A 14,245-nucleotide genomic window follows, 5' to 3' on the forward strand; every position below is an offset into this window, starting at 1 on the left:
AATGGGGTCGGTGTCGAGGACAGTTCGGCCGAAGGCTTGGAGGGGGGTTGTGCCCGGGGAGTTTGTGGGTTGGTGGGAGGGGTGGAAGAGTTGGTATTTCAGGCCGAGACGGCGGAGGGAAGAGATGAATTCGGGGCGGTGGGTTGTGAGGTGGGCGAGGAGGGGGGAGGAGGGGTTGAGGGGGGTTTCGCCTCCTGGTAGATACAGGTCAGCTGGGGGACAACGGGAGGAGGGATGGATAGGGGTTAAAAAGGGGGAGGGGTGTTGGTGGGGAGAGGTTGGGTAGAAACAAACCAGTCTCTGGGGCCTCAGCACAGTAGAAGAATACATAAGAGGGAAAGTGTGGGCTTAGTCCAAACTCGTTGTGAGGAAAAATTGGCATGGTTTTTGGGCCTTCGTTTGCTGTTGCTACGTTCGGAGCGAGAACTGTTCGGCGGACTGGGTTGCCAATGTCTTCGTGCGGTGCGAAGCCAAAGGCGTGGGCGAATTGGGAGAACTCATCTGCGGATTTGAGGTTGAGGTTTTGGAAGTACACTGCGCCGTGTTTGTTCAGCAACGACCTGATTTCACCAGAGGCTGTGAGCTTCTTGATTTCGGAAACAACATCGTCTATTGAAGAGGTTTGGTCTGTTCTGCTGAGCGAATAGGGGAACTGTGAAGATGGTGGGTAGGGAGCAGGGAGATCAGCTGATGGCTCGTAGTGAGCTGGTCGAAGGATATCAACGGTTGCCATCTTGAGTTATGTCTCAAACTGAAGTCAAAACAAGCTGTGGCGTTCTTGGGGCTGCATTGGCAAACGTTGTGACGAGGTGGTGGTGGCAGTCACATCGTAACCCATGCGCCCACAACTTCCCCGGATCCTTTTAACATGGAAGTTTTTCATAATTTCATGAATGCCAACCCCCATATCCTTTTGCGTGATCGCGTCCAAAAAAGTGTCAACAGCACCGGTGTTTGTAGTGTGGTGATCAAGACGCAAGTCGATGGCGCAACGGCATCCCTGTAAGCACGACTCTCCTCCAGCGACTCCACTTCACTGCATCTTGTTCGTCCACCACGTCTCTCGCCGGAGGAGGGTAGCTATTCCCGGACTGACTACCGGGTGGGTTGCAGTGATAAAACCAGTCCCATTGAGACCTACCGGCCTGTTGGTACCAAGTTCATCATCAACACACCTCATCACGACATCCTGTCAAGAGGGCGACTATGCCAGTTCTGCTCGATAAACCCCCAAACCCCCCATTAACCCCCACATGGCCAAGTAAAATTTTGATAGGGAAACCAGGTAGCGGGAGACGGTGATCACTTGCCGCTGCAGTCGAGCTGCCAGATCCAGACGGTTGGATTGCAGATTCTGCGCGTGGCAAGATGCATAAAGACGGGGTGTCGCTCGCTGGTCGGGGTTGAATCTGTATCCTCTCACTCATCGTCAAGAGCTGTTTCTTCTGGGTTCAAACACTCAGACAGAATCTCAGTCAAGATGTCCACCGCCGAGCAGGACCAAAAAGTTATCAACGATGGGGCCGTGATCGAGTCCCAAGGCGAGCAGACGAAGCCTGTTTCGTGGTTCACGAGATGGTATCGCAGTCCTCTGTTCAACGTCATCATTGTCGGTCTCATCTCTTTTACCCAACCCGGTATTTGGAGTGCCTTGAACAACACAGGTGCTGGCGGTCAGCAAGAACCCTACCTTGTCAACGCCTCCAACTCTCTGACTTTCGGGTATGTCCCCTGTTCCACCTCCCCTCACCCCTTGACCAACTTGCTAACCTCCCCACAGTATCATGGTCTTCGGCTGCCCCCTCTTCGGAATCCTCGCCAACAAAATCGGCGTCAAAAAGGTCCTCATCATCGGTACCCTCGGTTACGCCCCCTACTCGGCCTCGCTCTACGTCAACAACCGCTACGGCACGGAATGGTTCGTCCTCTTCGGCGGCGTAACCTGCGGCATCGCCGCCTCTGCCCTCTGGGCTTCGGAAGGCGCCATCGCCCTCGGCTACGGCGACATCAAAGACCGGGGCAAGTTCACCGGCATCTGGCTCGGCCTCCGCGAACTCGGCCAGCTCATCGGCTCCTCCATCCAAATGTCTCTCAACGCGGGCAAAGACTCGTCCACAAGAGGCAAAGTAGGATACACCACCTACCTCGTCCTCATCGCCCTCCAATGCCTCGGTCTCCCATTATCTTTCCTGTTATCCCCACCCCAAAAGGTCATCCGAAGCGACGGAACATCCCCAAGAGACCCAACCATAGGCAAGACCTTCCGGGAAGAAGCCCGCAAGATCTGGGCGTTGATGAAGCGCAAGCAAATGTACCTTCTCATCCCCATCCTCGTCGGCTTCCAATGGAACACGACCTACCTCGGGATCTACATGACGAAATACTTCTCCGTCCGCGCCCGCGCCCTCGGCTCTCTCACCGCCGGCATCGCCGCCACATTCGCCAACATCTTTTGGGGGTGGTTCTACGACCTGAAATGCTTCTCCCGTCCAACCCTCGCCAAGATCTGCTGGGCTTCCTTTGTTGTTCTCATGCTTGGGTCATTCGGCTGGCAGGTCTCCAACGAGAAGTTATACGGCGACTCCAACCCCCGCATCACCCTCGACTGGGACCTCCCCGGGTTCGGGAGGGGTTTCGCCAGCATGGTCATGCTCCGGTTCTTGAACGAGAGCCACTACATGTTTGTGTACTGGATCGTGGGGGCCTTCTTTGACGACATCGAGACTCTGACGCTGGCGGTGAGCATTGTCCGGACGTTTGAGAGTGTGGGGTCTTGCATTTCGTTTGGTATCGGTGCTGCTAAGGTGCCGCCTATGGTCAACCTCGTCATCTCGTTTGCCATGTTTGGGTTCACCATTCCGGCGACGTCGGCGGTGGTGTTTATGGTGCCGGAGAGGCCGATTGACTTGCGCAAGGTTGAGGCTGGTGGGATTTCGGAGGGTGAGACTGGCAGTGTGGGTGCGAGTGAGGATTCTGATGAGAAGAGGGCTGTCAAGGCTTGAGCAAAATGAGTAGATGATGTGTATGATGATGTTGGGGCGGATCTCCAAATATGAGAGATGATAATGATGAGCAACTGTTGCGCATAGATAGTCATAGATACCCAGGCTTTTGAGGCCTCGTTAGCAAAAGTAATAACGCCAATAGCAACTGATGAAGGATGCAAAAATTTCCATGTTCCATAGGAGGGAAAGGCCAAAAGATGCACCCGACGTGGGACTCGAACCCACAGCCTTAAGATGTCAATCACCTCTGAAGATCCAGAGGAATTGTTAGAAGTCTTACGCGCTACCATTGCGCTAGCCGGGCTTGGTTAGTTGTTAGAAATTGGCCACGAAACAGGGTCCAAGTAGGAGTCGAGATAAAAGAAAATGTGGTTGTCAACGAATGCTGACAACACATCAGATGATTACTGAAAGAATAACAGGCTGACTTGGACTGGAAAGGTACCACCACATGGAACTGATCTGCGTTGTGGTGCCCCCTTCAGAGAATGCGCTGCGGCCCGATGACCTGTCAGCCGCAGCAAAGCGCGGGTGACCATGCCCGCACGCCGAGTTCGGGACCGGCATTGGAGAAATGGGTGCTAAAAATTAGCGGACATCCCGCTGTCTGGGCGGCCAGCGCAGCGCCGGGACAACGGCTCGGGAGCGCACGGGAGCACATCATTTGTCCAAACCGCCAGTTGACTCAAATATCGCGTTCTGACCACCTCAGTCAAACTCCGCCACGAAGTCTGTGAAACAACCGCATCTCCACGTCCGAGTCATATCTATTTGCTCTTTTAAAAGGCCATGCCACTGCCATAGCCCGGCGCATCAACCGTCGTCTCTCCCGTCGCTTCTCAACATCCCCGAGCCTACCTTCCTACCAGCGACATGGCAGTGTGCGCCGCCGTCAGAACAGCCTTCTGCAGGCAGATCCAGAACCTCGAAAAGTTCCGACAACGCCGACCACACTCCTCGAAAGTCAATGGAGCGAAACCAATTCAGAGCGCGCAGCAACAAGCTCCGATCACACCGCCCGCGAAGATCCAACCTCCGCCTCTCTTGCTCAGGCTCGGGCCGTTGACGAGAGCAGCTCAGGCGTACGGACGAACGCACCAGAAGCGCCCATATACGACACAGATATTGACCTCGCTGTTTATCTTCCTGTGTGGCGACATCTCGGCGCAAAGCATTGGTGGAGACGAACATGACTTCGGGCGGACGGCGCGAGCGCTATTCATCGGTGGAACATCGTCGGTGCCATCATATCTTTGGTAGGCAATGTTTCGGGGGTTTGCGCTCGATCGTGGGTTGGCTAACGTTGTCGCGCATAGGGTGGTTTACCTGTCGAACAGCTTCAACTTTGCGTCGCGAGCTCTCTCGATAGCAGCGAGAGTTGTCGTTAACCAAATCGTGTTTGCGCCACTGTTCAATACGTACTTCTTTGGCACACAGGCTGTGTTGTCTGGGGCGTCGCCTTCCGAGATCTGGGAGCGCCTTGTGAAGACTGTCCCACCGAGCATCGCGAATTCCGTCAAGCTATGGCCGGCTGTTATGGCCATCAACTTCGCCTTCGTACCTCTGCCATTCCGCTCCATGTTCAGCGGGACTGTGGCGGTGGGCTGGCAAACGTATCTGAGCTGGCTGAACAAGAAGGCCGAGGAGAGCATCGCGGCGGAAGCAGAAGCAGCAGCAGTAGCAACAGTGGGGAAAGTAGAAGAGGTTGCTGCGTCGGCTATGGCCAAAGCCGCGGCGTGAAAAGGAAACAAGACGGAATATTCATGATAGATTATAGAGTTAGATAATATCCAATAGCACAAGCAAGGCGTTAGGTGGTTTGTTCAAGAGCAGAAGCTCAAGCTTTGATGGATCGGACGATTTGCTCGAGGGGACAGTGCGGGGTGCCTTGCATCGAGCATGTGGCAGCGGCTGCGCACGGTCCAGACGATCATCTCACACTGTGCCACCCTTGGCTGGCCCCTGCAAGCGCCAGGAACCAAGCCGACACCACGGTAAAGCTCCAAAAATACTGAGCCCAAGAAAACATCGTCATCATCCTCACCAAACTCTCCCACACCACGACTTCTCTCAGAAGCCATTGAGCGCTGGCCCGGCTCAGCTCTGCGTTCAACCATGGCTAGCCCCTTTCTCCGAACGAGGCATACCCTCTCCTCTACCCTCCGACCCCTTGCACGGAATCCCACCCCGAGAATCAACCATGCCGTCCCTCGTCGCCCCGCCTCGACTGCTTCCTCCTCCTCCGGTGGCTCCAGCGCAAAGACAGTAGCTATCAGCACCGCCCTCGGTACTGCCGCCGTTCTCGGATACTACTACGCAACCGACACTCGTGCCTCCTTCCACAAATACCTCGTTCCCCGCGTCATCCGCGTTCTCTTCCCCGACGCCGAAGACGCCCACCACGCCGGCACCGCTGCCCTCAAAGCCCTCTACTCCGTTGGTCTCCACCCCCGCGAGCGCGTTCAAGATGGCGACGCCACCGGTGCCAAACCCTTGGCTGTCAACGTCTTTGGCGTCGAGCTGTCCAACCCAATCGGCATCTCCGCTGGTCTTGACAAGGACGCTGAAATTCCCGACCCTCTGTTTGCTCTCGGCGCCGGTGTTGTCGAGGTAGGCGGCATCACGCCCCTTCCGCAAGAAGGAAACCCCAAGCCAAGAGTTTTCAGAGTTGTGTCTACCGATGGGTTGATCAACAGATATGGTCTAAACTCCAAGGGTGCTGACGCCGTGGCTGCGCACCTGAGGGAAAGACTACGGACATTTGCCCGGAGCATTGGTTTCACGGAAAAGGAGATGCTTGACGGGGAGGCGGGAGTTCCGGTGGGCAGCTTGAAGGATGGGCGCTTGCTGTGCGTGCAGATTGCCAAGAACAAGAAGACAGATGAGAAGGATGTGGAGGCTGTGAAGAAGGATTATGTCACTTGTGTCAACAGGCTGGCACCATACGCCGATGTGCTGGTTGTCAATGTCAGCAGTCCCAACACTCCTGGCCTGAGAGATTTGCAGGCTACCGGCCCATTGACTGCGCTGCTGAGCGCCGTCGTGGAGGAGGCGCAAAAGACCAAGAGAAAGGTCAAGCCCAGAGTCATGGTCAAGGTCAGCCCGGATGAGGATGACGACAGCCAGATGGAGGGTGTGGTGCAGGCTGTGTGGATGAGCGGAGTGGACGGTGTTATTGTGGGCAACACAACCAAGAAGAGGACGGGGCTCGTGCCAAAGGGCGTGAGATTGACCAGCCAGGAGCAGAAGAACATCATGGAGGATGGTGGCTACTCGGGTCCAGCGCTGTTCAATCAGACGCTCAACTTGGTTGGAAGATACAGAAAGATGCTGGACAGCTATTCGCTCAAGACCGAGGGCCTCGGGGATGCGTTCAACAAGAACCAAAAGGTCATCTTCGCGACGGGTGGTATCACAAATGGCGACGAAGCTCTCAAGGTTCTCAATGCTGGAGCCAGCGTTGCCATGGTTTACACCGGGATGGTCTATGGTGGGTCCGGCACTATCACGCGGATAAAGAATGAGATGCGGGAGAAGTTGGCTATCGAGGACAAGAAGCAGTGAGGAAGAGACGTGAAGGCTGAGTGTAGGTGTAGGATTGTATATATGCATATTGAACGGCCCTTTTGACCGAGCATTTAGCAAAAAGCGAGATAGAAGCGAATGTTTATACCCCAAACCACTTCGTCCGCCTCCGACCGAACATCACAAGTGTCATCAAGTGGGTTACAAGCTGAATGTATGCTTGGGGCGGACTCACCGAGGAGGGTTGCATGGAGTCTTTACAGTTTGTTTTTGGGTCAACCAACCCGATCGCTTCCAAGTTATCCGATCCAGCGGGCTTGGCACGCATAAAAATGTCACCCCCTGACCATGGAAGCGCCAGACTTTGTTCCTCCAAGCTTCGATTCCAAAACTAACGAATCGAATTTTCTACGCCATGCCTCACAACCGTCGGTCCAGGCCGGTTTTTCCTTCTGGAAATCATCATCCGGCCTGTGGTTTGCCTGTAGCTTGGTGGAACAGTTACCTTGGGGGTTCGATTCTAGGGAGAATGGGGGTTAGGGGGGCCGCTGCCATACTTGTCGGCGACGCCAGGGGCGCCAATCACAGCGCTCCCCCAACGGCACGGGTTGGTGCAGAATGTGCAGGGGGGTTTGTTCATCAATCGGAAGTTGAGGAATGTCTGTGTGCTCTTTGTGTCACAGTGTGTCAGATGAAGTGCGTGCCTGAACATCAGCGCCGTTGGACCAAATAGTTTGGGTGTTGTGGAATGTTGCGGCACGGCTTTTTTTTTATTTTTATTTTTTTACTTCAACTGCCGTTCTCCCGGTTTTTTTTGTCGCTGTTGATGTTGTTTTGTTCAATCCTCTTGGATTATTGTCTGGGCGGTGATTTTTGGATGACCTAATAATACCCCAAGCCTTCCAATCATACGATACCCGTCCGTCCAGCTTTGGTAGGCTGTACCAGCCCAGAAAAATGAAATCCATCCTCCCTCGTCCTACAACAACAACCACGAAGACCGACGACGAACTGATCTCTGACAACTGGGGACTCTCGGATGAGGAGGATCATCTCAAAATGAGCGCTACACCAACAGCAAAGGTTTTTTGGCAACTTACACATTCCAATTCACCAACTTCTGGTCTCGCCAACAAGAGAGCCAAGCGCAGGAGAGCTCGCTCGACGGGTTGCTTCGGCATACCGTTTGATCTGCTCGCCTTCCTCCGCAGCATGTCCGTCTTTCAACTGGACCCAAACCAAAACAACAACACCACCAAAAGGATTCAGTCATCATCATCACCACCACATTTTGAGTCTGAGAAGGTCGGGGAGGTAAGGAAATCGGCGACATGGCCACTTATCCACTCGGCAAAATCACAGGCTGCCCGGGAGGCACGCATGGCAGCGAAGCGCTCAGCGGCCATCGACCGGCAACTTGAACAAGACCGGGAAGCCTTGTGTCGGACGGCTCAAGTCATGGTTACCGGTTGCGGCCCGACAAGATGCGAGGGAAAGACGTTGCTTTTTGACCAAATGAGAAAATGCAGCTCACCAGGATCCTCCGACCAGCAACCAACAGGGGATCCAGCCACCCAAGTGAGAACCGCGGCCATAAAAGAGATGAAACGAATCCTCTATGAAATCCACGCCCAGGGAACACACTACCATCAACAACCCAACCAACAAATCCCACCACCCCTATCAAACCTCCTCCAAACAGCCATCACCCTCCACGATTTACCCCTCGACGAACCCCCCCAAGTCAACCCAGAGACCCTCGCCTTTATCAACCAAACCACCACCTTGTGGTCTGACCCCCTCTGGACAAACCTCTGCCACACCACTCTCGGCCGCTCCCGCCCATTCATCACCCTCCTCCTCTCGCTATTATCCCGCTCTTTTACCCCATCATACACCCCCACACCAACGGACCTCTCCCACATCAAGCACTTCTCCTCCTCTGCCCTCCGATCCCTCCACCGCGAATCCCTCACCCCCTTCCCATCCACCTCCTCCCTCGAATTCGATCTCATCGACCGCGACAATACATCCTGCTGCTCCTTCCTCCGCCGCAAAATCTTTAATTTCCTCTCCGCCAACCTCTCCATCCTCATGCTAGTCGACTTGGCGTCTTACTCTCAAACCCTAGAGGAAGATAACAACGTCAATTACCTCAGCGAGACGCTCCGGTCCTTTGAGGGGTTGGTTAACAACAAAATGTTTGCGCAAAACGCCCGCGGGGCGATGATGTTGCTTTTGTGGAATAGTGAAGGTTTGGAAAGACAGTTGGATGAAAGGCCGTTGGGGGGGTATTTTCCTGACTTTAGGGGGAGAAGGGGGGAGGAGAGGGGTTGGATTAGGAAGGAGTTTGAAAAGGTTGTTAAGAGGGGTAAGTATGGGAGGGATGTGAGGATTCGGGTTGGGGAGCCGGGGGAGGAGGGGACGGTGAGGTGGGTTGTTGGGGCGGTGAAGACGGGGTTGTTGGATCAGGGGTTGTGTGAGATGGGGTTGGGGAGGGAGGGGGAGGGGAGTGGGTGGTGTCGGAGGGTGTAGATGGAAATCAAGGGGGGAGGGAGGATGTAATGATGATATGACGTGACGATATGGGTAATGGTTCGGGTATTTTGGTTATATAAAAAGAGAATTCTGTTTTGGTTGCCCCCCTATCTCTTCGTATCCAAAACAAATTTGAGGTCCTGGCAGGTGTCAGAGTACCGGACATGGTATTTGCGGAGCAGAACTCACATCAATAGACTCCCCTCCCGGAGCTTGGTCATCAAGTGATAGCTGAGCAAGGCGTTTCTTGCGCTCTTGTATCTTCAAGATTTGCTTGAATCCGACATGTATTAGCTTTTATTCTTCAGTCAGCGACGAGGAAGCGTACCGGCTCAATCGTTTCTTCCGTCACATATCTAAGAATCTTGACCGGCCGAGTCTGGCCCATCCTGAGCACTCGGGCAACAGCTTGTGCTTCGATGGCTGGGTTGTAGATTGGTTCGACGAGGTGGACGACATTTGCTGCTGTGATGGTCAAACCAACGGCGCCGGAATTGATGGTCAGAAGTAAGACTGGGATGTCTGGATTTGTGCTGAAGTTGTCGATGATTGCTGTGCGATCTGTTGCGTTGACCATCCCGTCGATCCTCAGAAATGGGAGGGAGCATTCAGTGAGCAGGATTTGGAGTAAATTGAGGGTCGTCCGCCAGGAGGTAAAGACAACACTATGGTTTATTAGACTATTGAGCTGGCGGCTGGATGGTACTTGTGCGTACCTTTTGCTGCCGTCAGCATTGAAATGTTTCTCTATGTTTTGCGCAACAGTGAGGAGCTTGGAGGAGTACCCTGCTGTGGAACTGGTTGGAGATCGCGCTGGAGAAGGGACTACCGGAAACCGGTGTAGATGCACTACTTGACGTCACAGATACGCTCAGAAGGCTGTTTTTGGTCGCCAAAAATGGTTGAGGCTTTGAAGTGACCAACAACTGCCCGCACAGAGGGCACTGTTTGGCCCCACTGAGAGATGAACTGGAGTCCTCATCCATACAGCAGAAGACGCATGAGTCGCCCCCGGTCATCTCTAGTTCTCTCGATTTCGACCGATTACGAGGCCGCTGGTGCTGATTTGAGGTGACAAAAGTCCCATGATTGCAAAGCATCCGAAGCTTTTGCGCAGTCTGGAAGAGGATGTTGAAGCTCTTCAACTCAGACTTCCCGCAAGCCTGCCGTTCATACTCGGCTCGACAATCATACAGAATGGCTTCGTACGCTGCAGTCTCTTCGGGAGAATGGCTTATCAAAACCGTCTCAGTGGTGGATGGTGGCAAGTCGAGCAAGGTCTCCGTTCTCCGCAGACACATTGTGTTGAAGAGGAGCTTGAGATTTCGAAAAGACTCGCTCATAGTTGGATCGTTGCGGATAGGATCAACGATCAGTCTATCGAACCTTTTGGCATCTGACAGGGGCCCATTTCGCAGGAGGTGGAGCAGTGATCGCAGGTCTGATAGGCTGTTCTGGATGGGAGTCCCCGTAAGACACCACCTCCGTTCAGCCTGAAGCGAGTGAGCTGCTGTGAAGATGACACTGTCGAAATTCCGAATACAGTGGGCTGCGTTTCATATATCAGTTAATCCATATGATCTTCCCGGTCAAAAGAAATGTATTGCCGCTTTTGGACTTGGGTGGGGTGTGTAGTTAGGAGCAGCACTGCCTCTTCCACCCTACCCTCCTGCCCATTTCAGCCTGGAAAAAATGTGTTTGATTTCGAAATGTCCAAATTAACCAGCTTAAGCTCGAATAACGAATTTGCAAGTCAAGGTAAAGGCAAAGTTGAATCGTCATATAAACCAACATACTGCTTGTCTTAACTACAGTTCCATTTCATATTTACATACCTACCTAAGCTTCTTTATCACTTCCTATCAACAAATTAGCACTTATGGCGTCATACCTCCCTAGTTCCCTTGGCATCAGCTGCCGCTTTCACAGGCTTAGTTACTGCAGTCAAATCATCTTAGGAGCCTCGCGGCTGCTAAAGGAAACCAGATCAAATAAAGTTTGTTGTGGCGCTTGGAACTACGTCAAGCCAACTAGCCCGATCCCGAGTTATTCGAGTGGGCCAAATGACGTCTCTACCAAGTGTTCTACAGCCACCTATCTTCATGACAAAACAGGGTACTCGAAGTGATGAAAGAGGCGGGATCCAGAACGATCTAGAGTAGTGTGACGGGCTATAAATTAATAGAGACCCCCAGACCCCTCCTGTGACACGCTATGATAGAAAAATAGAGAGAGAGATTGAATGAGAGATTAGCTTAGCTGTGTGCGGCTAGCTTGCAAGCCCAGTCATCTGATCTCCGACACCTTCTCCCTTAGCTGCAGCGCCTGCCGATGCATTTGCTCTGCCTCCTCATACCTCCCCTGGCTACCAAGCACAAGCGCAAGGTTGTTCATGCTGGTGAGCGTGTTAGGATGCTCCTTGCCCGACACCTTCTCTCTTAGCTGCAGCGCCTGCCGATGCATCTGCTCTGCCTCCTCATACCTCCCCTGGCTATCGAGCACACCCGCAAGGTTGTTCATGCTGGTGAGCGTGTCAGGATGCTCCTTGCCCGACACCTTCTCCCTTAGCTGTAGCGCCTGCCGATGCATCTGCTCTGCCTCCTTATACTTCCCTAAATTGCGAAAGCTCTCACCCACTTTGGAAAGAAGACCTGTTGTCGCTTCCTCGTCATCTGTTCTCTTCCGTAGTTGAAGAGCATGTTGCGTATGAGGAAGATACCTTATCCACTCTTCTTGGTTTTCGTGTTTGGGCCAAGGAAATATATCGTTAAGCCGTTCTAACACTTTGGCTGTCCATTCCTGTCGCTCTCCCTTTCCATCTAACCAGCTCAGCATCGATATCTGAACTAGCCGATGGATATCGTAGCTATCCGACTCATTCTGTTGGGAGATAAATGCATACGCCTTCAGGGTCCCGATTGCTTCAACAGTCTCTAGCGTCCCCGCCGGCGGCAACAGGGAGTGCGGAATATCCTTCCCGGCTAGAAGGCACAGAAATCTGAGGTAGTCAGCCGCCAGCGCGTCGTGATCTGAGATTTGCTGGAACGAAATCAGCCAAGTTGTGGCGACAGCATTTTGAATGTTTTTATATCGGTGTCGGTCGTCAAAGTGACTACTCAACAACTTAACTATATCCTCATCACTGGAGTTGCATAGCTTGAGGTACCGCGCAGTCGAGATCTGCTCCTTGGCCATATAAGCAGACGCTTGCCGTATTGCCAGAGGGAGGTTAGTAAGAAACTCTAGCAACGCATTGTTGCTTCTTGTGTCGCTCATCTGAGAACCTTTTAGGTTTTTCCCTAATAGCTTAAGGGCCTCGTCTCTGCTCATTTCTTCAACTGCGATAATATGATTTTCAGACTCGACCAGCCTTAATCCAAGTTTGTGGTTTCGGGTTGTGAAAAGAATAGATCCTTTCCGGCTGAATGGAAGATAGTCGGCAAGGGCGGTATCCCCAAAGAGTAGCTTTTCATCGTCGGCGTTGTCGATGATCAAAAGCCAATTACCCATACTCTCGCGGCCCAATACGGACTTGATAAGTGCCTTGACATCTGCTTTTTCTTCGTTGATTCCCGGTACCTTGAGCTGCTGGCCGATAGCGCGGTATGCATTCTCGAAAGCGGTGGTATCTATAGCGGGAACCCAAAAGACCGAGCATTCCGGCTGTACGTCGCGAATGCGATAAGCGGTCTCTAGCGCGATCTGCGTCTTTCCAACCCCCCCCAGACCTTCGATGGCGGTCCGCTGGCAGTCATCTTCGTCTCCACTAGGAAGAACCCTCTTAAAAAGATCTTCGACAATTGATTCACGCCCGACGAATTCCTTATTACGTCCGAACCGGACGATCCAGTGTCCCTTCACGGTAGCTTCGCCATATTAGTACTATTCTGGCCGTATCAGCCTACCCAGGAGATGATCAGCTTACAGTTCTTCCGCAGTTTCAAAATAACCGATGCGTCTCCAGCGAGTTTCCTGACCGCATCTTTAACTAATTTAAAGTTGGGACATTCTGGACCTTGGAATTTGTTCATCCCTGAATGGGTCGCATCCAAGCCTTGGCGAGGGAAACCATGCAGGCAGGCCGAAGACTCCGTCACAAGCTATTAAGGTCAGTTAAATATTACGAACGGGGGCAAATAACGTACAATCTTGCGGGTAACACTCCTTGACAGGCGCTTCGCCCACCCCGGCGATAGAATGCCTTTTAACATCTCCGTCTCCCTAATCTCAAAAAAGCAACTCAGGGGCAGTTTCACTGCCTTAGCATTAGCGATCTCGGCGAACTTCTGAACGCGCTGGCGGACGGAGTCGTGTTTCTGCTCAAGGTCTTTTATGAGTTGGTCAGAGGCCTGCTTTCCCATAATGCCGGCAACCAGCACCTGCCACTGAGCCTGCTTCGCAGCATCACTACCGTGGAATGGAGTGGCGAGAAACACGATGCCGACAGTGGAAATCAGGATATGTTTATAGGCGCTGCCTTCCTGGGCAGCTCGGTTAATCGCCTGGGGAGGTTAACCGCTGCCCGCCGTATATGATCTATGGACATACCTCGGCCAGAATAAGCCCTCCAAAACAAGAGGCGACGAAGATAATCGGTCGCGTTTGCGAACCACGGCCTTCGGCGATAAGACCGAGTAGCGTATCGGCATGGCCGAGCAGCGTCTGCACGGGTGCATTTTCGAAGTAGTTTGCATTCCAGTCGTACGTATATATGCGGGCCTTTGGTAGGGCTGCCGGCAGCATGTCGGCGTCCGACAGCCAGTTCACAACCCCATCCCCATTTCTTTTCTTAAACTCCCATGTCCGCGGCGACTCGGTGCCCAATCCGTGGATTGCGATAATACTGTCCGGTTAGACGTGCCTCTATGCGTTCGACCGGGTGGAACTTACTCGATCGTCGCGTCGTCGGGAGCGTTGTCGACTGGGACGATCCGGCGGAGTCCCCTGCAAGCCTAAGGATGGAGTGCCGGTAGTTAGCATCGGTCGCCGCTTCTTATATAGAGAGCGATCTCACCTCTGTCGTGGTCATCCTGGGAATATTCTGAAAAGCGGGGCTCGTATTGCGCACCAGGCTGGTAAGGGTCAGCTTCAATCGCGGCGGTTACTATGTTAAGGTCGCCGTAAGAACGAAAGTGATGGAGAGAGGAGTATTAGACTTAGCGAGACCTATAATGAGG

At 53.1% G+C, this 14,245-nt stretch overlaps 8 protein-coding genes across 8 annotated transcripts, besides 5 other annotated features; 4 read left to right on the forward strand and 4 right to left on the reverse strand.

The window, feature by feature from the left end:
• Positions 1-208: 208 nt before the first annotated feature.
• PODANS_6_7890 (uncharacterized protein) lies at positions 209-733 on the reverse strand (the record flags this gene model as incomplete). The annotated part of the gene is made up of 1 exon (XM_001910679.1): positions 209-733. The coding sequence occupies one exon, from the start codon at positions 731-733 to the stop codon at positions 209-211; it is 525 nt and encodes a 174-aa protein (XP_001910714.1).
• Positions 734-1,480: 747 nt separating this feature from the next.
• PODANS_6_7900 (uncharacterized protein) lies at positions 1,481-3,002 on the forward strand (the record flags this gene model as incomplete). The annotated part of the gene is made up of 2 exons (XM_001910680.1): positions 1,481-1,722; positions 1,781-3,002. 2 exons carry the CDS (start codon positions 1,481-1,483, stop codon positions 3,000-3,002), a joined length of 1,464 nt encoding a protein of 487 aa, XP_001910715.1.
• Positions 3,003-3,205: 203 nt separating this feature from the next.
• Positions 3,206-3,309, reverse strand: a tRNA (tRNA-Arg).
• A 569-nt stretch (positions 3,310-3,878) lies between these two features.
• PODANS_6_7910 (uncharacterized protein) lies at positions 3,879-4,745 on the forward strand (the record flags this gene model as incomplete). Its single annotated transcript, XM_001910681.1, has 2 exons — positions 3,879-4,261; positions 4,322-4,745. The coding sequence occupies 2 exons, from the start codon at positions 3,879-3,881 to the stop codon at positions 4,743-4,745; spliced, it is 807 nt and encodes a 268-aa protein (XP_001910716.1).
• Positions 4,746-5,120: 375 nt separating this feature from the next.
• PODANS_6_7920 (uncharacterized protein) lies at positions 5,121-6,569 on the forward strand (the record flags this gene model as incomplete). The annotated part of the gene is made up of 1 exon (XM_001910682.1): positions 5,121-6,569. The coding sequence occupies one exon, from the start codon at positions 5,121-5,123 to the stop codon at positions 6,567-6,569; it is 1,449 nt and encodes a 482-aa protein (XP_001910717.1).
• An 820-nt stretch (positions 6,570-7,389) lies between these two features.
• Positions 7,390-8,860: a repeat region (rgion duplique sur le chromosome 5).
• PODANS_6_7930 (uncharacterized protein) lies at positions 7,488-9,065 on the forward strand (the record flags this gene model as incomplete). Its single annotated transcript, XM_001910683.1, has 1 exon — positions 7,488-9,065. The coding sequence occupies one exon, from the start codon at positions 7,488-7,490 to the stop codon at positions 9,063-9,065; it is 1,578 nt and encodes a 525-aa protein (XP_001910718.1).
• Positions 9,066-9,372: 307 nt separating this feature from the next.
• On the reverse strand, positions 9,373-10,624 carry PODANS_6_7940 (uncharacterized protein; the record flags this gene model as incomplete). The annotated part of the gene is made up of 2 exons (XM_001910684.1): positions 9,373-9,920; positions 10,027-10,624. Coding segments are annotated over 2 exons (1,146 nt in total), but the record flags the coding sequence as incomplete, so codon positions are not given.
• Positions 10,625-10,648: 24 nt separating this feature from the next.
• Positions 10,649-11,030: a long terminal repeat (adenomus).
• Positions 11,031-11,076: 46 nt separating this feature from the next.
• Positions 11,077-11,331: a repeat region (het repeat).
• Positions 11,332-11,347: 16 nt separating this feature from the next.
• Positions 11,348-13,913: a repeat region (rgion triplique kin).
• On the reverse strand, positions 11,355-12,943 carry PODANS_6_7950 (uncharacterized protein; the record flags this gene model as incomplete). The annotated part of the gene is made up of 2 exons (XM_001910685.1): positions 11,355-12,846; positions 12,930-12,943. The coding sequence occupies 2 exons, from the start codon at positions 12,941-12,943 to the stop codon at positions 11,355-11,357; spliced, it is 1,506 nt and encodes a 501-aa protein (XP_001910720.1).
• On the reverse strand, positions 13,178-14,097 carry PODANS_6_7955 (uncharacterized protein; the record flags this gene model as incomplete). The annotated part of the gene is made up of 4 exons (XM_001910686.1): positions 13,178-13,570; positions 13,617-13,911; positions 13,959-14,020; positions 14,083-14,097. 4 exons carry the CDS (start codon positions 14,095-14,097, stop codon positions 13,178-13,180), a joined length of 765 nt encoding a protein of 254 aa, XP_001910721.1.
• Between the last annotated feature and the right edge of the window lie 148 nt (positions 14,098-14,245).

The sequence above is a fragment of the Podospora anserina genome, chromosome 6 (assembly GCF_000226545.1).
Source record: "Podospora anserina S mat+ genomic DNA chromosome 6, supercontig 2".
Taxonomy (NCBI): Eukaryota; Fungi; Ascomycota; class Sordariomycetes; order Sordariales; family Podosporaceae; genus Podospora; species Podospora anserina.